Source organism: Simochromis diagramma, unplaced genomic scaffold (genome assembly GCF_900408965.1).
Source record: "Simochromis diagramma unplaced genomic scaffold, fSimDia1.1 OVJJ01000091.1, whole genome shotgun sequence".
Classification (NCBI taxonomy): Eukaryota; Metazoa; Chordata; class Actinopteri; order Cichliformes; family Cichlidae; genus Simochromis; species Simochromis diagramma.
The window spans coordinates 1072055-1099030 of NW_024386901.1; the positions used below are offsets into that span (position 1 = coordinate 1072055).

At 39.7% G+C, this 26976-nt stretch overlaps 1 protein-coding gene and 1 long non-coding RNA gene across 3 annotated transcripts in view; one reads left to right on the forward strand and one right to left on the reverse strand.

The window, feature by feature from the left end:
• wars2 (tryptophanyl tRNA synthetase 2, mitochondrial) overlaps positions 1 to 24859 on the reverse strand; it is a 34341-nt gene extending 9482 nt beyond the window's left edge. The window contains exons 1-2 of the mRNA XM_040034689.1: positions 24684 to 24859; positions 2127 to 2387 (exon numbers count right to left, since the gene is read on the reverse strand). Of these exons, the coding sequence (XP_039890623.1) occupies positions 2127 to 2387; positions 24684 to 24788 (366 nt within the window). The 5' untranslated portion in view covers positions 24789 to 24859. The remainder of the gene's footprint in view (positions 1 to 2126; positions 2388 to 24683) is intronic.
• Positions 15708 to 19185, forward strand: LOC120735354. 2 transcript variants are annotated; one of them, XR_005696233.1, is made up of 4 exons: positions 15708 to 16313; positions 17465 to 17519; positions 17761 to 17856; positions 18400 to 19185. It is a non-coding gene; the product is annotated as an uncharacterized LOC120735354 (long non-coding RNA). The 2 variants fall into 2 exon arrangements; XR_005696232.1 differs by lacking the exon at positions 15708 to 16313 and having other exon boundaries at positions 16327 to 17519.
• Positions 24860 to 26976: the final 2117 nt, after the last annotated feature.

Here is a 26976-nt window from a genome sequence, read left to right on the forward strand (position 1 = left end):
CAGCTGGGGTGGAGGAAAAGGAGGGTAACTCCCTGGCGCCTCTAAGTGGAAGAGAAGAATACTGCCTTTTTACACCTCTGCCTGTCACACAGGTGCACCCACTCTCACCTGTAGGCTTATACTCATTGTATCAGTTTTTTTAATGTGTTTAATAAGTGGGATACTAACAAATAAATACTGGCAGACTAAAAGCTGACCCAGCCTAAACTTCATACACCGATGCTGGATTTCTATACCTTTATCGATCATTTATTTTAATAATCCTGGCAGCAAATTAGCTACTGGGAAAAGAACTTTGTATATATGGAAAGTAGAGCTCTCTCAGAAGCTCATAACTGAAATCTTTTAATTCAAAATCTATCAAAGCTGCCGTAGGGCCAGAGGCAGGGTACACCCTGCACAGCTCGCCAGGCTAACACATACACACAGACAACCGTTCACTCTCAGTGGAGGTAGGTTGGTTATTCAATTAGAGGATTAAGGAAATGGTTTTTACATGTGGACAAATAAACCACAACACAAAGAGGTGAATGTTAATGCAGTGTAGCTGATGCATCTGGTAGCAGTAAATTAACCCGATGTGAAAAAAAAAAAGCTTCTGTGTCTAACAGCCAGTGTTTGGGGATGCAGGAAATATCCTTGTGCTTCAGCAAATTAAAGTTTATGGACGCTGACTATATTGCCATCCTCTCCGTCTCTTGCAGCTTGAAAAGCATTCTGGGGAGCATGATGTCAACAGCAGACAGCAGGGACATAAAGCAGGATTTCAGGCTAGCATGTAGGGGGCCGGTATGCATTACACACTGCAGACAGACAAGAGATGGGACAGATGTCGATGACAACAAAGAGAGGGCAAGGATATGGTTTGAACAGTGCAATAAAACGCTGATATTTAAAAGGCTTAGTAAAAACACAGCCTCCATTCATGCTGTATTGTAAGAAAGCCCCGCAACGAGAGATATGCTAATGTTACGGATCATATCAGCATTAGACTGACAGTAACAGCCATGGCAGCAGCTCCTAAGGCTGCAAAGAAGGGATTTTAGAGAACAGCTAACAGTTGTCCCAACACAGTAAATCCACTTTTCTGGTCAATACTTATAAAACTCAGTGGTATTAAAAAATGAAGTCAATGAATCAGCAGATCCGCAAATCCTCCGAGTTTAGCTCGTCACCAACTCTTTGCATTTTTTCAATTAAGCCCAGTATTTTCTTTGGGCGGCCATCGTATTTTTACATGTGGAGCGGGCGTGTTCAACACGGGGGTCGCCTTGCTGCCAAGTTATGTGGCATGAAGCTAAACAAGAATAAAAATAGGACTCTGTGTTTGTGTGTGTGTGTGTGAGGAGTGGGTGGCAAAGAAACACAGATGGACTGAACTATCCACACATACACACGCACCCACCCAACTTAACTTGTGAGTAAGAAAAGAAAAATACACATGTGGTGTCAGGGGAGAAGCAAACAGCTGTTCTGATTTCTCTCTCTCTCCATCGTCAGTGTGAGCTCAAGCCTAAATTCGGGGATGATGTGCTGAAGTGCTGCAAATGTTAAGACTTGTCGTTATCCTTCTCAGTTTCTTTCACGTGGCCTAAAGAAGGACTTAACGGTGGTTTGTGTCAGTTTGTGTTTTTACAGGCTCTGTGAATTGGCTGAGCACACATTGGAGATAAGAATCAGGAGCAAGGAAATAAACATTTTGGGGTCTGTCAGCATGTAGGAAGGTAAATATGAGAGTCGACATCACGAAAATAAACCGTTTTTCTTCTTTGAAAAACCAGCAATGAGAGAAGAAGCTGCCCAGCTTTAAAAAAAAAAAAAAAAAAAAAGACAAAAAAGGGCACTTCTTTTCTTAAACAAACACTGATGTGCTCTCTACTTGATAACCACATGAAATGTGAAAAATAATCTGCAGACATGAGTGTGAAATCTAAATTATATATACATGCAAAGCGCATGTTGGGTTGCATTACTTATCACATATAAATAGTACTTTCTCCACCTGTGAGTATTCATTTATAGACAGAAGTGTATATGCATCCAACACACTATGTAGGGAACTACACAGCAAAGATAACACATCATATATATTTATAAACGGCATCAATCAAACATGCCCAACTCACCTGAGACTGCTGGAAGAGTATCGCTTTCTCTGGGTTGATACCGCAGGCCAACAAGCTGGCTGCCATGTCCAGTATGTTACTCTTGAGCTGCGTTGGATCCTGGGGCTGGGTGATAGAGTGCAGATCCACAATGCTGTAGAGGACTGAGGGGTACTGGTCCTGCAGGGACACCCAGTTTTCCAGAGCACCCAGGTAATTTCCCAGGTGGGGCACTCCAGTAGGCTGAATCCCTGAGAATACACGGCCACTTCTTGGAGCCTCCTGGGGAAAAAGAAGAAGGAATTTGCTCGAGTTGGCTCTATAGCACTTTGGATTTGATAATGAAATAACATCACGGAAATGTAATTACAAATGGTGTCATGTATAATCACATGAGCGATCAAAGATGTTCCACTGTCTTCATCACACCTCTGAACACTAGTCTCCCTTAAAACAAAGACCATATACCTATGAATGGTCTTATTCAATTCAATTTTAGTTTAGTTTCGCCAAATCACAACAACAGTGGCCGCAAGGCACAAAAAAACCTCAACAATCAGACGACCACCTATGAGCAAGTACTTGGTGACAATGGGAAGGAAAAACTCCCTTATCGCAGGAAGTAATCTCCGGCAGAACCAGGCTCAGGGGGAGGCTGGGACCAGTGAGGGGTGAGGGGAAAGAAATAGAGCCAAAGTGTAATATCATCCCTTTTTAGCACATTAACTTATGTTCTTAAAACAGTGCCTATAACACCAATGTCTCCAGATTAGCGCAACAATGGTTGGTTGACTTTAAAAGTCAAAGCCAAAGGCCAAGACAAAAGATCCTTAAAAAGGGAGAAAGCTACAACTAGAAAGAAGCCTGTAGAGACCGAAGTGTCAGTGTTAAACTATTGGCAGGTTGGGGGCCATTAGCAGTCATGCTTGTATTACTAAGATGCTAACTCCATGGCTAGCACCTCTGTTCTCTCCCAAACACATCCAGCACAAAGAATGCATCACCTCATTGGCCAACAATATCACTTACAACCATCCAACCAGCTTCAAAGCCTTTCATTACCATAACAGAAAGCTGCACAAAAAGGGGGGGATAAAAAAAACAGCATAAATACATCACATATAACAACAGCAGCCCACCATAGAGTAAGGGTTTTTTCTATAATTAAAACAAGGACCTTATTTTAGAGACAGCAGCAGGGTCTCAACACTCACCAATTGAAAAAGGGAGATCAGTATTTGTGGTTGTACCACTGGACTAAAACTATATTTCTCTTCCTGCAGAGTCTGACTGGGGCCAAACACCTCATTTCTCCTGGCATCAGTCGACTTCACTGAACCTTGGCTTTCAATTAGCCTTGCTAGGCAAGAGTCTTAACCTCTGCTTGTGCCACCACACGATACAATTAGAGGGCAAGCAGAGTGGCACCTGTTATGACACATGAAACCACGCTGGCATCCAAAACTAGGGCTTTTCGACCAAAACCGTTACACAGTAGATTAGGGCTTCAACAGAGCAGAAAGACACATGAACACAGACTGGAACTGTTTTTGTTGGTCTGGCAGAAAGACAAAATCTTTGGCGCTTTGGTAATACACATAACAGCCCACAGTGGAGACAAGGATTCAGTTCCCGGCAGAAGTGGCTTGGATGAATGCTCAAGGTAGATAAAAAGAACCACCGCATGCCTGAGGACTAGACCTTTGAGGTCTGCAGGATGACTCCGTGGCCAGAAATACCTGCCAATTGCCTGCTTTAGAAAAAAAGGAAGGTTCATGGGCTGCATTGTTACAGGTGTATTATTACCTGTGTACCAAAATACAATGGAATACAAATCTGGAAGTCTAGTTTTAAATAACTACATGGATCCGTGAATTTAAAGATAGTATGGCAATCTACAGGACTTTACACAAGGTGATGTGTATGGCTCAAGCACCTCAATCCACCAATAGTAGGTAACTGTAAGCTAGTAACAGTACCACTGCAATATATTAGGAATGTGTGTTTAATGAACAGTCTGTGCATTATAGTTGCTAGATGATCTCTAATTGTTTAACTGTTAATGCCTGAAGAACCTGCATTGTTTTTGTTGTAGGATCCCCCACTATACCAACACACAGGGGTCTTATTGGATGGAAAGTGGAGGCTGTACTTCTGAGTTCAGGATAAAAATTGTCCTACAAATATGCTCTGAATATGCTGGCAAGAAGCAAAGGAAGAGATTCAGCAGCAGACAAATCAATCTTACCACAAGATCCATTTAGAAGGTGCTCAATAGTTTTCAGTACTGGACCGCGGATTGGATCCTCCCCACTTATTACTACCTCTGTATGCTCCAAGTTATGTCTATCCAAAACCTCTGAAAATGAAACTTGTGCTAAACTGTCAGATTTTATGTAATAACCTCGCAGTCGTTTTCAAAGAAAATATGTTAAGCTTTATATGAGATAGCACTGATGGGTTGTAAACAGCAACACCTGGACGTTTGACTGAAGAGCCCATTTTAAAACTCCCCCCAACCCCACAAAGCCCACAGGATCTCCGCATTATCGCCTCAAAATCTGACTGGCGATCATATGTTCCCCACTGCACTTTTCAAGGTTATTATAACTAATCATTAAAACCTGAAGTTTTCAGAGGATATCCTCTTCAGTCACCGCTCAGAAATCAGTTATCTTGACAGCTTGCTGAACTAAATCACATTCAATCTGACTGAGGGACAGGCTCACCACAGCATCTGAGATCAGATAACAGTTGCTCCCTCACCGGCGTAGCCCAGAGGTTCTACATCTTTAAACCCTGAGGGATCGAATAACAACTGCTGGGAGGCCAGCGTTGGTCCACAAAGTCTCCATCTACTGGCCTGAGGGAGCAGCTTTCCACCCAGCGAGAGAGAGGCAGGAAGGAACTGGGTGCTTATGTCATTACCGACAGGGTAATTGCGCTGGAGTGCCATTGATGCTGAGAGCCTCTTAAGAGGTGTCAGGATTGATTTGGGTGCGGACGGGACCCAGAGTCTGGCTCATGTGTGTTCTCACCTCGAGCTGACATGCCAAACGCATGTTCCCCCCCCTTCTGCTCCGGCCCCCAGGGGAGGCCATTAGCCATGCAGACATGGTAATGGTGTCATTTGAGCCAATCGAGTGTCAAATGAGAGTCAACGCCACAGCTAACTAGCCACTGGGCAATCGTGGGCTATCACGCTTTAAGCCACTTCGCCAGACACCTCTGTGTTACTTTTGGTCTGAGGAAAGTGTCTTTAAACACATGCCACTATAGCTCTTGGAGGAGAAAGTAACCTACGCAAGTAAGTAAATCAACTAGAGCACGATGACAGAGGCGACAGCAAACGCTGTAAAGCAATTAATGTTTGTAATGAATACTGCGCTGCAAAGCCAACAGTAATAAAATATTATCAACAAGCACACTTTTGCCACGCACGATATTAAATTCAATAACTTGTGAAATACTTGTATAGTGCTTGACCTTACATCTTTAAATGACTCCCAGTGGTATGTTAGACAATTTCCAGTAAGATAAATCAGATATATTTCTTACTCTAAACCAGATTTAAACATGTTAATAAAGACCTGAAACCATCATAAAACAGTGCTAAAGTTTGGCCATTTACAAAATGCTAGAATTCACAAGTTATTCTATTTTACAATATCACCTCTGCCACAGAGCTTATGTGTTTCATAGCATTTACCAGCATGTATTTGTCTGTAATCACAGTGGCTCAAAAAGTTTTGAATGAATTATGATAAAACTTTGTAGGGGTGTAGAGCGGGATCGTGTTTACAATCTTACGTCCACCAATGGCCTTCAAGGTCAGTTTAATATTTTACTGGTCTAAACTGGAAAAAACCTTAAAACTCAGAAACTATGATTCTTACAATATGATGTCACATTTTACCCCTCCAACAAAGTCAATAGATTGATCTGAAGCTCATTCAGTTCAGTTCTATTTATACAGCGCCAAATCACAACAACAGTCACCTCAAGGCGCTTTATAGTGTAAGGTAGACCCTACAATGATACATACCCACCTCATGAGAATATGATTCTTATGATTGTAATAATAATATACATTTTGTTATGTACATTACAGTAACAGGTCTTAATCATTTAAATACACAACAATTTGAATACATGTGCAATGTGCCTTCCCTGAATAATTTTTTAATTAAATGAAACTTGTGATCAAAACCTTTTTTTTTTTACTTATTCACATATTTATTATTAAATAATTCAAGGAACTGCACTAAACACTGAAAATAGATACACGTACTATATCTACAAAGATAAAAATTATTTTAAAAAAAAATATTTATATTCAAAATTGTGCATGTTAAAATATATTTCAACAGGGAAAATAATAAAAGCTGCAATTTGCAATTGTTTTTACTACACTACAAACTTCTCAAAGTACATTTAAAAGACCAGAGAGCGAGCTGCCTTGGCAGAGGTTTTGCACTCTTGAGGTGCTTCTTGTTGTGTTCTTTGATCATTTCTTTCTGAGGGAAATAATATTTTGGACCAAATGTTGTGTTTATTCCTTTATTTGAAAATGGAACAGACACTCTCTGTGGGTTGAAACATTCCAAAAACTAAACTAAACTAAAAAAAAAAACACTTTCAACCACCAAAGTGAAGGAACTCTGGCCAGCTGGCCTTACAACACTGCCGTCCCTGGAGTATGACAGATGGTGTCTGGCTCACATATTGTCAATTCAAGAAAAAACAAAAATCCAAAAGAAAAATAATTGAGACGAAAGCCTGAGTAACAGCAGACGTTAATTCTTAGTTAACAAATGAAACACTTCCTTCTTGTCCAGTTGCTGTTTTATACAAGCAAACCTCTGTTGAGCAGTGTTATCTGTCTTCTGTCTCTTTCTGCCTCATTCTCATAGTTGCTGGATACCTGCTGATGACACGGAGCAGACACGGAAAACGCTGGCCATTCTCGTCTCATATTTTTACACCGACAGGAGCGCGGTGCTTTCAGACCGCACCGTCGCAAAGGCGACGAAAGCTTTCTTCATCCACGTCTGCCATATGCTAAATGCATTACGCACCATGTGTGTGTGACATTAACGCCAACAGCTAGAAGGTTACATACACTAAAAAGGCCATGCTTTCACACTTGCACTACCTTTCCGGGAATATGTGTTCATTTGTCCGCGTGTGTGGTATTATCCGTAGGGATAGCGATCATGTGCAAACAGACATATGTCCACACGTGTAGTCTATGCCTACATCAACATCAGCGAAGCTGTGAAGGTGTCTGCCCATGTGAATTTGACAGCTCACATCAAGTGGAAAGAACACTATCAGCCAGTCTATCCAAAACAGTAACATGACTTCGATCCCATCCACAAGCTGCGTTATTAAATGGAAAACAACTGTCACAGGCGCCACTTCATTCCAATCATTTGAAGACGAGGAGAAATCAGTGATTGGTTTCCCACAGTTTAATAGAAAGTCTCATTCCAGGAAAATTTCCGTCTTCTCTCCAAAGTATCCTGCAGCACTGGAACAACTGCATATTGGGAAATGACAAATATTGGATTCATCATTTGACTGAGTGCGAGCTACAATGAAATTACGCCCTTAACGAGAAATGTGTAAAATGACAGATAGCAGTGGGAGCAGATGCATAAAAGTGGATACACAGACTCTGGGCTTGAATCTACAATCATATATGATTTCCCTCTGCTAGCTTAAAGGCCATACATTTGGATGCTTCCAACTCACATGTAGGCTGAATTGGACAAAGCGTGATCGAAAAGTTTTCACTGTGGAAAACCGTACCCATGTCTCTCCTTCATGGCTGCCTACTTAGAGAGCACTGCAACGTTGTTTTTTGTTTTGTTTTTTGTTTTGTTTTTTATATTTCCAGCTGATACTATCACACTTTGTTTGCCTTCGAAACGTAGAATAAATGTACACCTCATCTGAAGTCTCGGAGAAAAGCACCCATTCTTTTACACATCATGTCAAGCAGGGTTTTCCTAATTCGCCTTTTTACACATCCCCGGCACTCCTTTATTTAATCTAGACATTAATCATTGCAGACGCACATAAGAGTGAAAACTTCAATTTCTAAACCAATTTCCAGTAGTGAGAAATTCACGCAGACCATTTCCTTTTGTGCTACATGTGAGAATGGCCAACTGCGCAGAATTTATGCTTTTGTTACTTTTGTTCACTAAAGCTGCTACGTAATCTGAAAAAAAAGCAAGCCAAAACAGACCACAGGTTCATCATCATCATCATTATTATTATCACTACAACTGCTGCTATCAAGCATTTGTAGCTTCCAGCTAGTGTGACCTGACAGTCTCGAACTAGCTATGTTATTAATCATAGCCATGGTTCTGGTTGAGCTAAAACTTGCATAACACCTCATTTCTCTTCTCAGATCTCCTCCAGACTGCTTTTCAGAGCTCATACATCATATCAGAGCCTCAGTGTCCTGGAGTGGTCCACTGATATCTCTCTCACCGTGGAGCCGAGGAGGAGGTACGACAGTCACCGCCTTTTTACTACGCCAATTTCAGCACGTCTGAAGGGGGAAAAAAGAAAAAACACCTCTGGGAGCATCGCTGCTTTCCCTGCTGTGAATTACCATCAGCTCTTTGTGGGCAAGCAAAGCGCCCCAGATCTAACCATGTCTGTGGAGCACAGAGATGGGGCCACGGATGGAGGATTTTCGCTGCGCTCCCGCTGAGTGTCTTGCACATTGGATCCAGTGTTCTTATTCTGTCCTGGGCACTGCAGGCACCCCATTAACGCCAACATGCTGAAATACACTTTGACACAGAGCCCCTCCCCTCCTTACCCACATATCTTTCTTCATCTCTGTCTACCGCTCACTTAGGGACCTGTTAAAGCAGGCGACCGACAGAGCTGCACTTCAGTCAGGTATCAAACAGGAAATAGGGCTTACTGTACTCCCACCATCCTCACCGCTTTTTTCTTGAAAGCATGTGTGTGTTTAGCCAATGTGAGGATACACTCAAATTTGAAACAAAGTCCATATGACCACAGAGAAAATGTGCACACACCATGAAAAGTGTATTAATGAATTTAACTGAAGAAAAGTAAATGAAGTGCTGGATAAAGCAGGGGACAGAAGAACAGGAAAAAATATTAAAGGAGGAAGCAATATGATTTTTTTTTTTTTAAATCAGACGGACTATAGTCCAGTCAAAGGCATTTTTTTCCTTTTTTCCCCCCATAGAGTGGGTTGCAGGGGCAGCAGAAGAGAAGGCCAAAAAGGAGCAATTGATTAAATCTGTGGTTGACGTGTGGGACAGGTGAGATTGATGAGGTTCCTCTGAGCTTCACACTGTGCAGAGAGCGGGGCTACAGGAACAGAACACTGCAGTGTGGCAGGCCAGGGCTCAGGGCCCGCTCGCGCCGTGGGGTCCCTTGGCTGATTAATGGGACTGGAGGCCCTTCAAAAACAGCACTCCCCGCAGACAGGGCTCAACAGTGCTCCAAAAATAACCAGGCAGCAGAGGCAGCTCCGGCCTCCAGTCCTAAATGTCTGCAGCTTCTGAAGAAACCAGACTTCAGTATAGCCTGGGGGGAGATCATCAAGAGGAGCGCTGCCTACTTAAGACAGGAAACTTGGATCTGGCTCATTAGAAACTAAACATTTAATGACTTTTCTAGTTTATGGGAAGTGACAAACACTGACAGCCGATAGTGTATCAATGACAGTGTCCTATTAGGTGCTGATGTTATTATATATAACACGTGTGAAAGATGGTTAATCCAAAGAAGCAGAAACTTCACACCATTTAACATTAAGGCCCATAATAAAACATCTTCCTAACACAGATTTAAAAGACTACTTTTGAATACTTTAGAAATTTTTAACAACATTACACATCTCAGTGTTTCCCACAAACCTCCATTTGATTTGCTGGCAGCAGGGCAGGGAAGGATACATGCACAGGTGGATGCATATTTTGCGCACCATCACACTTCCTTAAAATAATTAATAAAAGAATTAAACAGTTTTCTTTCGCAAATGTAAGTACAGATATTTTGTGACAAATAAACAACACAGAAATGATCAGCTGCCTCTTTATTGAGATGCCCAACCCACAGTTTTGGTTAGAAATTAGCTAGGATATGTGAATAGTAGGGGTGCAACGATATTCGTATCGATATTGAACCGTTCGATACAGTGCTTTCGGTTCGGTACGCATATGTATCGAACAATACAACATTTGTAATTTATTTTATCAATTTTCCTTCTGACGATGCTGTCTGTGTTGAGCGCTCAGTGAATCTGTGTTCGACTACTCCGCCTAGGCTGCACTGTCCAGCGCAGATCCACTGAGCGCTCAACACAGACAGCATAGTCAGAAGGAAGAGCGCAGGGCAAGCTAGCGAGACAGAAGTTAAGCTCTACTTGCAACATTCAGATCTGGCGTTTGGAATTATTTTGGTTTTCATGTGACGTATGACCCTGAAGGTAAGCGAGTCATGGACTAAAGTAAAACAGTATGTTGGATGTGCCATGCAATGCTCAATTACATGGATGGGAACTAGTGTGTTAGCGCAGTTAGCTCGTTAACGTGTTGGCCGTCTAGCCCCATGCACGGAGCGATCGGCGGTAGCTCGTTAACGGAGATTTGCCGTGTTGTGGCGTTAAGGTCATTTCAACGAGATCAACCTGAAAGCACTAGTGGGAACACAACGAATATGACTGCACATTTACGCCGACATCATCCTAGTGCAAAGACAAAAACAACAAGCATGCTACTAACTTTAGCCGAGTCATTTAGACAGCTGTTAGCACATGATTCTCCTTATGCTGCTGAGAATATAGCCCAGAAGAAGCGGATAGTATAGCTTTTATTTTGGAAAGAGCCATTTCTCTGTAATAAACTCTCTTTTCCAAAGATGAGTGATTCCTCAATCAGATACAGGGCTTGCAATATCGCCAGCCCGACGTCCCGGAGCTAGCGATTTTTTCAGTCAGGCTACCAAAATCTATCTCTTCCCTGCCCGTCGGGCTATTGTAGGAAAAATATATGTCAATGCTTTTGCATTCTTTCAGAAATGTAGCTGGGTAATTATGTCATTGGCATCGGTGAGCCACTGTCAATATGTGACATATTGAAGTCGCGTTTGAATTTGCGCTTGTTTTTTTTGCTTTCACTTTGCAATCGTGCGAACTGTGTATAGAGAGCGACAGCACTGATCTGTGAGTGATGATAATTTGTGCACCAATTCCTCTGACATCGTCTTATTAATCGTTAGCTTACTATGCAAACATGACAAGTGAAATCTCCCGCAGCTTAAACATGTGAGAGGTTGATCGCGCAGAGAATCGCTGAGCTTATGTGAGTGAGCGTGTAAAAGCATTTCAGTTCTGCTGAGCCAAATAAGACAGGTCAGGGTGAAGAAGTGACAGCCAAAGAAAAGCTTACCACAAAACGGAGAAGTTATGACAAATCAGACTATAAGGCAAAAAGAAAGTGCAGCTTTATGGTTTCATGGACAAAAGAATTTCTGTGGCTGCAATATGATGAGCTAAATAACCAGGGCTGCACATAAGTGGTCCGCAGGTGCGCATTCGCTGTCAAAATAAAAAACACGCACAAGGGTTAGGGTTAAATTTAAAAACTGTACTTTTGAGTTAAAATATATATTTATAATTTTAATAAATGACAAATTAAAAATGCATGAACATTTTTTTGTATCGAAAAAATATCGAACCGTGACACCAAAGTATCGAACCGAACCGTGAATTTTGTGTATCGTTGCACCCCTAGTGAATAGCTCTCGTTGCCTCATTGAACTTGAACCAATGGCACATAAACCAGTCCTGCAGCTGCTGCACGTCCTGTTTAGATTCCCCTCCAGTTCACAGCACATCTGCAGAGCAGAACAACGTCTACTTCACTGAAACTCAAAAAAATGGGAAGCGTTGGGGATAGCTGATTAGCAGTAATTGAAATTAAGATTGAAGGGATGATAATTTGTGATGAAAACTAGTCATTGGGCAACTGTTCCTTCTGTTTATACAATTCAGGATCGTGGAGGGGGCGCAATTTATTAACACCAATTAACCTTAAGTGTATGTCTTTGGACTGTGGGAAGCAGCTGGGAGAATGCGCAAACTCAAAATTTACTGGCTAGCCATTAAATCTGAACCCAAGAACTTCTTTCTCTGACATGATGGTGCTAACCACTGCATTGCCAACCTTCCCATCTCTTGGATGTATGTAACATCTACAGCTATATGACCAAGGGGTAACTTGGGTTAGAAACCAAATCTCCACTGCAGATAGTAATTTCAACTAGCCAAGCCTGTGGATGAGGAAATGAGCATAATATATACAAAAATCAAAAATGTATCATTTATAATACATCTTTTCTTAAAAAAAAAAAAATATATGTTAATAATCATTTTATGTGTGATGATGTTGGAAAAAAAAAAAGTTTCATTCAGACTGTTCACCCCATAATTAAAGAGAAAGCACACATACACACATATATACTAAATAAACTATGATCAGAGTAAGATGAAATTGAACCTGTTGTAAAGACATAAAGCACCGTTTTTCATGCAACAGTGTTCACAAATCTTTCAGACTAAACAGTGGGCGCATGAACTTGATGGACCAATCAAATACTAAAAATGCAGAGCAGCTTTGCATTTGTATTTATCAAATAATGAGGTAGCATGGCAGCATCAGACAAACACACCAATGCAGTTTTTTGGAGGGGGAAGTTCAGCTCACCTTTCACTTTAAATGCTTCTAGACAGAATAAGATCGCTAACCATTCACAGCAAACTATTTAGCATCCTAATTTTAATATAATAAAGGTTATCATTCTCACAAAAGATGAATCAATCCAAAAGCAGGATCACTGACTACAACCCAGCTCAAGTTCAGCTTTGCTGGAGCCAAACCAGTTTGCCTACAAAAACGATCCCATGAACAGCAGCTGTGCACAGCTGGGAAACTTCGTTTATATTGCAATTTTTTCACTCTTAGATAAACACATTTATACCAGAGCTACTTACTTCCATGCTTTGGCTCTGTTCAAGCCATTTGAAATAGCTTCATTAAACCATTTCCTTCCCTTTCAATGTTGACAATGGATATGTTTAATTTCATTTCACTTGCTGGAAACAAATGACTGACAGGAACTCAAAAAGAAAAACAAGTAAGCGTCACAAGACAGCAAAAACCTAGCCAGCGCACACGTCATAAATTTGACAATATGTAATTAAAGTAACACTCAGGGTGAACCTCCACCTCTGAAGAGTGCAGTCATTTCCGTCTCCAAAGGCAGCGTCTCTCGATTTGAGTGCGACTCAAAAGACACAATATCAGATACTCGTTTGGTTTTAATTAAAAATGTCAGAAGCTTGGGGAACAGTGCTGCAGACAGCACAAGCTGAAGCATGGAAGAACTAGTAAGATTTGTCAGGTACCACTGTGGGCACGTCTGTGGAGCGACTCTGTAATTCGACTTAGCTATATGAAATTATCCAAACGAATACGCTGACATATGGGTTTGCTTTAAGAGACGGGTAATGTGCGCGGCATCTGAGTGAGGGCCCCGGCTGCAGAATGATTACGACAGACCTAATTACACAGGAGGGACTGCTGAGAATTAGCGGGCTTTTCTGACAGTTGAAAATAAATAGGGCAGTTAATGAACATCCTCAAAGGAGAGACTGTGTTTCCGCGCTCTCGCAGGCCCCTCCTGTGTGGTGTGGGAACAGCTCTAATGGTTTTAACTGACACTCGAGTAAGTGAACGTGGAGTCAAGGAGAACGGAGAGAAAAATTAGAAGTCACTTCCTCTTTCCTGGAGCTGGGGGCTGACATGACTGATATCAACCAATAACAGGAGCACAGGCCGGGGATGCCTGGACAGGGGAGGAACATATTTACAAGTGATGTGAGGCTGGAGGTAACTCTGCTGTAGAGCAGGGGTCCCCAATCCCAGTCCACGAGGGCCGGTGTCCCTGCAGGTTTTAGATGTGTTCTTGATCCATCACAGCTGATTTAAATGGATAAATTACCTTCTCAACATGTCTTGAAGTTCTTCAGAGGCCTGGTAATGAACTAATCATGTGATTCAGATGTATTGACCCAGGGTGAGAGTTAAAACCTGCAGGGACACCGGCCCTCGCGGACTGGGATTAGGGACCCCTGCTGTAGAGTTACAGTAGAAATATTTCAGTGCTATCCAAACAAATCTGCAGTTTCTCAAGTGCAAAGATACAAAGATTTATATATAAAGATTTGCTTATTTTTAACTGAGAACTGTTTTTTTTTTGTTGAGGACAAAAAAAAAAAAAAAAAAAAAAAAAAAAAAAAAAGCTATCACAGTACCTCTAAAAGCTAGTGTAAGACAACATATACTATATTAAAAATTACTTAATGCCTCTTTTTCATTTAATTTAGACACATAAAAACTTAACAGTAAATATATCGAGTTAGACAGAGCTCCACTGATGTACCAGCCAGCCGATATTAACGCTATTGAATTTTTAAAACAGCCTATAACAGAAAAAAATGTAATTAAAAACTAAAGACACAGGACGAAAACTATTTATTCATGTTATGACTGTTGATGTTGCATAGTTCCTCCAACAGAGGGCGCCCTGCAGCGTCCCTGTGTTTGGAACGCCACAAACACGACAACGAGCTAATCCAAGCAGAGCCCGCTGAAGCATAAACAAGTTATTTTTAAACTGCATTTTCATATCGTTTTACGAAGGTCTCATAAATATTTATGCATAACAAAAGTTTGGGAAATTTGTTTGTTTCCTATGTCTGAAAAGAAAAGAAATAATATCGGCCAATATCTTGGATTTTTAAATCATTAAATACCTGTGATATCTCGTCTCATGTGCTTGTAATGAGTAAGACCCCTGGCTAAGGAACTCACAAGATGAAATAAAAATAAATAAATAAATAAAACATAGATATACTTTACTTATTTCGAAAGTTCTTGTAAAAAAAAGTAGTGAAAAAAAACAATGATGGCATAAAAGTGGTTTAGTGTAACAGTGTTTTAAGAGTTGTAACAGTGCAAAGTTGAAATAAGTGATTATAATGAGAAAACAGATGATTCCCTGTTAGATGTGTTACGCTGTACAGACGTAGCTTGAGCCCTTTAGAAAGCTTCTCTGCCGCATGTCCAGCAAGTGGTGGCACAGTGGTTAGCACTGTTGCTGCACAGCAAGAAGGCCCTGAGTTCAATTCAGGCCAGGGTCTTTCTGTGTGGAGTTTGCATGTCCAAAGACATGCAGTTTGTGGGGATAGGTTAAATTTTTTTTATTAATCCTTTATTTATCCAGGTAAAAAAATCTCATTGAGATTAAAAATCTCATTTCCAAGAGAGGCATCATGGCAACAAAAGTCACATACCACATTGGTATATAACATTTAAAATTCAGACCTTCCCAAAGTGTGGGGCCCGCCCCCTAGGGGAGGCGCAGAGCCATTGCAGGGGAGGCGCGGTACACTGTAATCCCTAACAGTTGTTCTAGCTCATAACTAATAAGCTCATAACACTCAAATGTCGTTTTGTAGTTGAGCAAACTATAAAGTATTGAGGTCTGTTGGCTTTTATGCAGCTTTAATTGAATAGGGCTCAATATTTTTTAGCTAATTTTTTTGGAACGCTCAAAAAGTTTAAGAAGCATATATTAGTGACGTTCAGGTGGGTGGAGTCTTGTCGCTCCTTCAGGAAAGCTGAGTCAGCCATCTTGAATTTACCTTGATGCGGGGAAGATTTGGCCAGACCGTGTGGATTAAGAGTCCCCAACTTCAACCCACCACCTTATTTTTTTTTCATCAATTGCCCTAAATTTGTTAAGTCTAACGTGTTTTTGTTTTGTTTAAATTTAATTTCGATAAACATTCTTTTTTTATTTTTTACTGGAAATATATTCGTACTTTGTGCACAGTGAATGTTTGTTATAAATGAATTCGAATCCAAGTAATTGTAATTTTAGAAGTTTTCGAATGTGACAAATACGTAATGTTATTTCAAATTAGAATGGTGTAACGTTTTGGCGGTTTTCCGTGGGGGACAACATTTCCCATAATGCATTGTATTCTTGCCCGGGAAGTTGACGGTGGCAGTTCTAGCTCCATGCGTTTGAACTTTCTACCGGTTGTCGTATTCGCCGGTAATGCACGTGCGTATTGTGAGTATACTTATTTCAATAAGTGTCCGTGTTAAACAGTCAGTAGTTTACGCTGTTTAGCTGTGTGTGTGTGTGTGCTAGCATGAAGCGAACAATAATAAACAACATGAGTGTGTTATCATGATGGTAATTAGACACATGTTTGTATTTTTTCGTAGTCTCAAATGTGTGGTTGTGAGATAATCTCGAAATCCTTTTAACAGTTTAGAGGGGTATTCCACTAAGCGAGCTCTACAAGTCAAGGCTTGCGGAAAAACGCATCGCCTGATTCAGCCTAACATTATACACTGGTCGAACTCGGTGCTATGAACGAAGTTCAGCTAAATTGTTCGCGCTAATTCGACAAGGCTCAACCAGCCAGACTGAGGCGCCTCCTTGACACCTTTAAGCCAGACCCTATCGATCTTTGCTAGATAAATTGAAATGAAATGAAAATAAAGAGCCGCGTTCTGCTCCCAGGCTAAGAAAGAATCATTGATGCAGACTGTGCGGATCACAAATACTCCCTAACCTGTAAGGCAGGGGTGTCCAAACTTTTTTCACTGAGGGCCACTTACTAGAAATTGGGTAAATAACCTTAACTTTAGTGTATTAAAGATCACAAAATCACTTAAAAGTGGTCAAATATGTTATATTGTTGAATATAATTAAAGACAAAACTGCCTTCATCACAGCTTTCCATAAATGGATCTTTATTGATTCATTCAGAAAAAGCTTTGGTAGCTCATTTTCAGAACAGCAGCCTCAGATTTCTTCTTAGACAGAAGATTTACAGCACAGAGAAAAAAACAATAAAAGGGAAAATAGGACGGGTAAATTTCAAGTTTGTTATTTAAGTTATTAAGCTTAGCAACACACCTATTAACATTAGTTTGAAACGGTTAACATTAACAGACTGAACTGGACTTAATAACAGGAGTGCATATAATCTTAGTAAATTATTGTGGTGAGTATCAGCTGCGCTGGGTATGTAAATCGGGCCATCCAGCTGCGGTGCTGATTCGACGTCACTCGTGCCAAAAATCCAGACAAATGTCACTTGATCAAGGAGCAGATCTGCATCAGATGAGATCAGCTGACTACGTGTGTGTGCTGTGCAAAAAATGTTTTTGAACATTAATAAGTCGTCTTTGTGCACATATTGTTTACAGATATCAGACTGCAAAGAGCGCTACAGAGAGTCAACATTTCACCAGCTGTCAGTGGGTGAGTTTTTGTGTCCTAATTTAAATAAAAAATAAATACAAAGAAACTAGAGAATTTTGCCCGGAATTATTCAAAATTTTTAGATTTTTTTTGGGTTACCCTTCTAGATTGACAAGTTTAGCCCGTTACACAAAAAGTTTGGACACCCCTGATCTATAACAATGACAATCAGAACATGGCTATCCAACACTTTGTTTTTAGTGTTACTTACTATTCTAATAGATATTGTATGTTCATCTAGGAACAGCATGATGTAAATACAAGACAGGCCCTCGTCCTTCGTGCACTTCCTGTGTACCTGCGTGAAGATGCCTCCACGTTATTCAGGACTTGTGATGTAAGTATACTGGCCTCAGCATCAACCATATGACATCACTCAGAACTCAAGGAGAACCAGGGTGTATATCAGGAAGGAGGTTCAACACAGTCCTCATCTGACTTGTTTTCTCCCATATATCAACTATTGTTGAATAAGATTGCAATAAGATTGTTACACATAAACCAGAAAACATGAAAATAGTTGAAAGTTTTTATCTGCAGATTTTTTTTGTATAATAATCTATCTCCCTTTTTAAAATTCAAGTGTTCTATTTTTTTGGAGGTGCCATGTTGTGGTCAGAGAAATGTTTGGTAAATAACAAAAACAAATATCTTGGCATATATTTATTATTGAAAACATTTATTTAAACATATGTTTTGAAACCAAACCCAAATTAAGATTATTGTAATGCATCATGATGTATCGCAATATCAAATTAAATCGTTGACATTATAATCCTAAAAGAAACGTGCGACTTATGAAGATTCACACCTCTAATCAATAGCATGATTTGTGTCCTTGTGGGGCTGAACTCATTCTTGTATTATTTTTGTTTTGCAGTCAGCAGATGGTCCAGACCTCACTGACACTCCTGTGGCTCTGCTGACAGTTGTCACAGATGACACTACTGATTCGGCCCTCTTCAGTCCCGAAAGCATCTGCATTGTCGTTGAGGATGAAATACTTGTGATTGGTCCCACAAATCTGGCTGACTCATTTCTCCTGCTCTTTGGGTACATCTATGCACTAGACCTACAATACCCAAAGAAACTTGAGCTTACATTCACATTTATCCAGAAGGTTGTGATGTGCCTTGAGGACAACAAACCACTGAAAGGGCATCTACTGATGCTGAAGAATGATTTGTTCAATGAGTGAATCACTCAGAATGGACTACTTGTTGAGCTGAGTATTGAGGAAGCTTTTTTGTTTGTTTTTTTCCTAATCATTTGCCTCTTCTACCTCACATTTAAGATGAATGACTGTTCAGTTCACTATTCATGTTTAATGTTCTGTTGCCTAATACGTAAATGCACTGCCTTGATGTTTGTTCCCTATAAGTACAGCAGTGGAAACCAGTACTGTTTGTTTTTTTTTTTTTTAATGTATTTTTAAAAAAGAAAGTGAGCTGCAGCTGTCAAGGTACAGTAAGTGTTAAATGCCTCAATGTTCTAATAGCTGCAATTGCTGTTAATACTGAAAATGTTATTGAATTTTAGAATTGAGATGGAGACCCTTGGAGTCTTTTTCTCTTGTTTTATTTATGAAGCACTTTTTTATGAGTGAGCTCTGTTGTTTGTGCCTTTTTAAAAGCACATTGTATTTAATAAAAAGTTGTTAAATTGTTAGTGTTGTTACTTTCATGTTTTCTAACACTTTTGGCTGATTATAATTTACTGGGCAAACAGTTTAGAATTATTTGTAAGTGTATTTCCCACAGTATTTTAAAAATATTGAAGATTATAAGTGTTATTTCCCATATTATAAGTTAGAAAATATGAAAAAGTTTGAGTTTATTTCCCACATCGTATGAGTTGCAATATGTAAAATATTTTGAGTGTATTTCCCACCTTAATTAAGTTGAAACATATTGAACATTTTGAGTTTATTACTCCCTAATTATAAGTTGAGGAATATCAACATTTATGAGTTAACATTGAGGTAATTTAAGGCAACTGCAACTATAATTTTTATTTTAGTTAAACTTAAAACTTTTAAAAACATCACTAAAAAATTGTTGTGTAATCTGTTACACAACAATTTTTGAGTTCTGTGAGCTTATTAGGTTTTACAGTGTATGAAAAGGGGAAAAAAAAAAACAACAACAACACCAACGATTGGACACTGCTAGCACAGGGCGCCCACAGAAACGCAAAGCAGGAGATGAAGCATCGCTGAATTTGTTTCCAAACCAACTTCATTCTAAGCCAAAGACTAGAAAATATGGTGAAGCAAATCTTCCCTACAGAATTGGTTTTCCCCTTCGTAGGGAGCAGCGCTGGGCTGTTCAAATCATGGACAAACAGGATCCCACATTCTTGATTTTTAGTTCACAAACACTTGTTGTAATGACTATCTACTTTGGAGACGTTAGCTCTTTATACGGTAAAGTTACAGCGGGATACAAATAACATCAGGCTGATCCTGCCACGATTTGTTCCCCCTGTCTAAATCAGAGACAAACAGTACCTCACAGCTGTTTATGGTTTATGAACCCATTTTGCACAGAGAGGCATTTTTTGAAAAATGTATTGATAGCAATGTTGAATATTATTACACAGGAAAAAAACAACTACATGTAAAATAATCACACCGTGACGCCTCTGCCTTTGTAAATGGAGGGACAGTAACTGTGTATGTATGTAAGAGTGTAAAACCCGCAGATAGTCAAATTAACAGTATTTTGTTTCTGCAATTTATCTCATGTAAACAATAACGTGGCGCACAGCGTGACGTGAAAAAAGTCACATCCCTTTGATGTTGCGTGAGGAACTCTGTATTCCTCGTCCACACGGAAACGCAAAAAAGGAGTTTTAAAAAAATCTCAGTTTTCGGTTGTAAACACAGTTTCCGTGTGGACGAAACAGCTGCGTTTTCAAAAATACCCGTGTAGGTGCGGACGTAGCGTAAAAGAGTTAGTAGTTTATTTTATTACTACCTGTAATTTATTGTAGTTTACTTGTATTTGCTTAATTGTTTACTAAATGTTTGAGGTGTGAAATAAACCGCAATGGAGCAAAATATGGGTGTGTGTGGTTGGAGGATGTGTGTGTGTGGGGGGGGGGGGGGGGGGGAACATTTTTCTTGTAAAACAAAGGGGGGAAAGTTTGGGAACCACTGGGTTAATTGATTAATCCAAATTGCTCATAGGTGTGAATGCGGCAGTGAATGGGAGCGCAAATGGTTGTCTGTCCCTGTGTGTTGGTCCTGCGACAGACTGGCGACCTGTCCAGGGTGTACCCCGCCTCTCGCCCTATGTCAGCTGGGATAGGCTCCGGCGCCCCCCACGACCCTGAAAAGGAGAAGCGGATGGATGGATTACAGTTTGTTAAGTGATCTCCCAAAGAGTCCAATTTGCAGCCAATCACAGGGCCAGCCTTCCCGATGAGTTTATTCAGTTCAGTCATCGCACAGCTCCAATGCTGCTCTGCCAGCAGTCCGCAGCCTAGTACTGGCTGTTGCACATACTGAAGGATCTCAGCTTCTTTAGAAACTGCAGCCTGCTCTCCCCCTTTTTGTTCGCAGCCTCTGTGTTGCGCATCCAATTCATCACCATGCCGTCCCAGACACAGGCTGTGTAGTTTCCTCTTCCCTCTGAAGACTGGTGTGTAGGCTCCGGGCCTACACACCAGTTGATCTCAAGACTACACGCCTTTGATCTCAAGACTTAAAACAAAAAAGACATCTGCAAAGTTCCTGAAATTATTTTGGAAGTGATGCACTAATCAGCACCACAACTGCATTCTAAGACATTTTATACCTTTCAGCTGCAATGTTTCTCACCACCAAAAAAAGCCGGGAAAAACATACGTTTCTAACCCGTTCATCCAGCCAGGACTGCAAAAAACAAAGCAAAACAAAAACACATTTTAATTTTAGGCCTTGGCAAGTTGATGTTTCCTCGCTGATATTTGCTTTCCCAAACAGGCATCAAGGAGACCAATATTTAAAAGCAAACCACAGCCGACAAACATTTCTCTCCAAATCAAAAGCATCTGACAAACGGTCGCACTTCATCTTTGTGTCAGTCCGTTGAGGCTCACTGACTTTTTACAGTGCAGAAAAACCTCTAAAAGAGCATCTTGTTTGACGCACATCACACCTCGGAGCATTGTGAGCACGGTCGTGTTTGCACTCGGCCGTCCACATTTGGAGAAAATTAAAACAAATGAAAACCAACACTTCATTTCTGATGTTATTGCTGGTAATGAAGCACTGCTGTGATGCTTTCAGAGTCCCCCCCCAGCTTTCCACCCCTTCCTCCCCTCTCGTCGCACACCTTCTCCGGCCCCTCCAGAGACTTTGGCTTAACTAAATACAGACGAGATGGCAGTGAACGCAGATTCTGTGTTACAGCTCGTACATCAACCAGCAGTGGAGTTTTGAGCAGATGGGTGAAGTTTGGAGGTGCACAGTCATGCCAGAACAACTCAATATTTAGGATTGTTGTTACTCTGAAACAAACTGGTTGTTTTTACGTGTGCCAAGGGACTCATCGTTTGCCTTAACACATCATTTGCTTCGCAAGGGCAGCTGCACAATGATAAAAAGCCCTAAGCTGACTTATATTAGGCGTGTTTCTCGAATCCACTGAAGTCAAAAAGGTAGACTTAAGGAGTGCTACTGAGGATGTGATGTCACATGCCAGACTAGGAAAATAAACTCCACAAAACAAACTCAAGCCAGACAAGCAAATGAAAACTACTAAAATAGTGAACAAATACAATGTGTTACATCACGGAATAAATCTTCAAACTCATGCAGAAACCAAAAACACACTAAATGACTCTTGATAAGAAAAAGAACTGTGACACCATTAGTTTATATAACTGAGACAACCATGTCTTGCTTGCTTAATTCAATCTCAGTTTACTTCCTCCATTTCCCAGAATCCCTTTCCAACAGGGACTGGGTGAAACTATGTTTTGTTCTAGTCCAAACTACGGCCCCAGCCTCCAATATTCCTCCAGCCCAAGGAAGAATATTGGATGATTGAATTCTTGCACAGAATAAAAATAAACATAAAGTGTAATGAGGCGTTCCAGGTTCAAAACAGATCAGAACATTTTCCCAAATTGTCAGCAGTTGTCCAGATACACATTAGCTTCATCCCAGCCAGTTATAGCCACACTGCACATCATTTTAATCACTTTAGATTGATTTCCAGAATTCCTGTAATTTTTCCAGAATGGGTCTAATTATGAATTTGGAAATTCTAAAAGTAGTTGAATTAATCAAACTTAAAAAAACAAAACACAACAACAATAATAATAATAATGCTAAACTTATTACGTTTCAGTACATTTCAGCAATTTAAAGAACAGTTTTTTAAAATGTATTTATGAGGTTTCAGTGAGAATATTCATTTCCAGGATGTGGAACCTGAATTTAATATCATCTGTCTTTATTTTCATCCAGAGTGCAACAAAAAGTACAAGTTTTTTTCTTCTTTTGAACAAGAAGAAATCTAACAGCTGCGACTAAAGAGTGTAATTTAATCATTGCGCCAAAAGGAGTGTCAGTACTTTTCATACTTCATACTGCGTACAGTGACACAGTAGTATGTCATTAGCATGAAAGCTCTCCGCTGTAAGTAAAGACACACAGGTTGGTAAAGTAATCCAACACAAAAACATTGCTAACAACAAACTTAACCATATACTCATATCACCCTGACCCAGCTGAACGTGGATATTTTAAAAAAGCTAACAAAGGAAAGATGGCTAAAGCTAACCAGAGCTCAGAGCCAGCCGCAAGCCAGCAGCCTCGGTATAAGCAAAAGATCAAAGTAGCTACAGGAAGATTATGGAGATGAGTGAAAAAGAGAAATGGGTTGATGTCCTGTCATCTAGTGAAGTTCTAAACATCCTAGAAGATGATGTAATTACTGACATTAGCTTTGTTACACAAGTCTGCTGCACCTTCTTTTGTTCGGTAATACATCAGGTAAAGGTGGGTGTAACTCATCTACAGGTAATTTTTTTGTACCTTCTGTCAGTAGCTGAACACATTGTTTTCAATTGTTTAAATAAGTAAGAAATTTTTATTCCTAAACCAGATTTAAAGCCAAAGAGCTTTACATTAATATAAAACAGAATAAACAAAAATCTGACACTACATTCACTCACAGTTTACATGAAATAACCCAAATTAATTTCAAATTTAAAAACAGCCACACTGAGGCTGATCTCAGGTCCCTTATGAGATTATTATAGAGTTTTGGTGCAACAACAGCACAGGCATCAGCTCCTTATGAAATAAGCTTTGACCACAGGATGATCAGCAGTCTCTGAGAACTCCACTCTTAGAAAGATAAATTGGCCAAGCCCTGAAAAGAACCCTGTCTAAAGAAAATTCTTAATATAGGCAAACATCAAATCATAAAGTAAACACAATGAAGAATCTGGCGTTTTATTGCCAGATTTTGATACTTCTCTTTTAGTTTTTAGAAATCAGTCACATGGTTACAGGAAAAAATAATAAAAACAATGAGTCAGAGTGATGTTTAGGTTCTAATTAGCTTATGGTAGTTTACCTAATGAGAAAGTGTTTTTAATGGGAGTAAAAGAAGAAATAACAAGCACCTGACTAACGTCACAGAAATATCTGTGATGACGGAAATAATGGTGATAATGTGACCCAACATAGGTCGTGTCGCCTGTTCGATGCATTATGTCAGTTAGATTTGTGAATACATCCTTGTCTGCAAAACAGCACTTCATGGTGCACATGCATGAGACGGACTGGATCGAAATAGGACATATGCGAGGCTGACTAATCTGCAAATTCTCGCCCCTGCCATAATACACCTCTATTGAGTTTTTCCACCTTCTTTGTAAAGAAGAACTACACGTCAAGGTGTTGCTGCAGCACACAGAGCATGTTTAGTGTGAGTTTATTAGAAACGGACACAACACTTAGAAGCCATCTAAACTGCTTCAAAGCGTAATGCACCTGTTAATGTGCATTGGTCATTTATTAGCTGACCTTTGAGTTCTCAACACGAAATAAACACCGAAAGCATCGCTTTCAACGAAACTCTTGTCAGAACAGCGTTTATTGCGTATGAATTTTTCACCCACGAAGCTCGTGAATAACTACAAAAGCTTTCTTGCAAAGCATACCTTGTTTTCCGGACGAAGTCCTGCGCAAAGCAACCTTACCGGCGAGTTTAACTTCTGAATGAATCTGGGGAAATGTTTCATGTTATTCCGCATGGGGAGCGCCATCTTTGATTATAGCTTCCAACTACGGCGGCTGTGAAAGGACAAAAAGGACAGCGGCAATTCAGAGTTAGAGCGTTTTGAAATGTGGTGGCAGGACGGGCGGCCTACGGAGGGAGGTGGAGCCCATATGAGAGCCTAATATTTAATCAGAAGTAAACAGAGATCAGAACTGGTTTGGCAAACACTCAACACAGCCTAAGGTTTATATGCAATCCTTTGCCCTCACTGTATTATACAAAAAGTGGCACCAGCAAGAAATTAAACTTCATTTTGCACCGAGCAACGTTTTAAGATGTGTTACTTTAATTTGTATGTTAGCCAAATCACAACAGTTGCCTTAAGACACTTTCTATTGGTAAGGTAAGGACCCTAAAAATTAGAAAGAAACCCCAACAATCCCACACACCCCTGTGAGCAAGCAATTGTCAACAGTGGGAAGGAAAAATGTCATTTCACCAAAAAGCAACCTCCAACAGAACCAGGTTCAGAGAGGGCAGCCATCTGCTGCAAGCATTTGTGGTAAAAGCCATAATCGTACTACTTCAGTAATAGTAAGCTTGCAGAGGTTTTATCATCAAAATATATTTATAATACCTTATTAAGTAAAAACAGCAACAACAAAAATAATACGAAGAAACCAGCATAACATAGAAATGCTCAAATAAAGTATACTAAATTAAAACTACACTTTACCAATTACTTGAGCAAATGTACCCAACTGAGTTTAGTCACTGGTTATACTGCATCCATAGTCTGATCCTGTGATATTGGGCATTTTAAGGTAAATAAGACTCTTGTCCAGTGATACCAGTGGGGAAAGTGCATGTGCATATTTCCATTACTGAGTACTGCTTAAGGGTTCCTCCACACAACAGTGGCCAAGTTAGTAGAATCCAAAATTTTCACTATTAAATAAATGGTAACATGTTATAATATGGCCGATATCTAAGGTTGTAATTCCCCTAATTATTTTTTTTTTTATTACTATGTACTGTTTCATTGAACCTAAAAAGGTCGGTAAAATGAAACCATTATAACAATGAAATAACTGCAATGTAACACTAATTTTTCTGTAAGCAATTTTAGGTATAGCATTAGTCATTTTAAGTAGCAGCGTATGTAAATTTAACTAGTGCACAAGTAATTTGCGTAGTGCCCAACTTCTGGGTATTTCACAGGAGACGAGACAGAAATGATACTGTTAGTCATTTCAAGTACCGCTCAAGTAATTTTAATTATGCAAAATTTCGTGGTAATTTTGTGGAAACATAAACAATATTTCCCGTCTTGCATTTTATGTATAGAGTACTTCTCGGAGTGTGGGCCATGTTATGAAGTCTTTACATTATTTTTTTTTTTACATTTATAGCCAATATTTATTATGTTCATGTGCATGATAGATGTTTTGTTGTTCAACTGTCCTTTTATTTTACCAATATAAATGTGATAAGGACTGTTCTCCCTTTCCAATTTAGAAGAAAAATAAATACCATGTGCTTATGGCTTGACATGAGATGTGAACAAAGACTTCATTATACTTCACATCATAACAAGGTCCCTGCTCTGAAAACTACATCATATTTACCATGTAAGATGGGGATATATAGTTTGTTTGAAATTAAACACTACTTAAAATTACACAATTAAAAGTGCACTACCTAAAATCATTTACACACTACTTAAAGATACTTGCAGTATAATTATTTCTTTGTTGGTTAACCCCTTATTCTAGTGTAGTTACCTTTAACTATGAGCAGGTAAATAAAGTTAAATTGTAACTTCAAATAAACTTCGATTTAATTGCAGGGGAGCTATGCCCCAAGATGTAGGCTGTTTTCTAAAGTGTTACCTAAAAAAGAATAGTGAAATATGTAAGTGCAGTTCATTATGATGTTATTTCTTGCTGCCTTTTTTATGCTTTTCATTTAAATTCCAGCAGTTTTTAATTTTAAAGCATCATTTTTCCACCATCTGTTTTAAATTTATATTGTTGTTTTTTTTCTCAAAAACACTTTCATTTCTTAACACTACTTCTCATTACTAAATGTTTGTCTGACAGCCAACAAAGCAACGAAAGAGAATTTCATGTAATAAGCTGTTGGTTTGATGGGAGTAAGTGTGCATCCAGTTACTCAACATATCAGGAATCTCTTACTTATTAAAACAAACTACAGTTTTGTTTCAGTCTGCC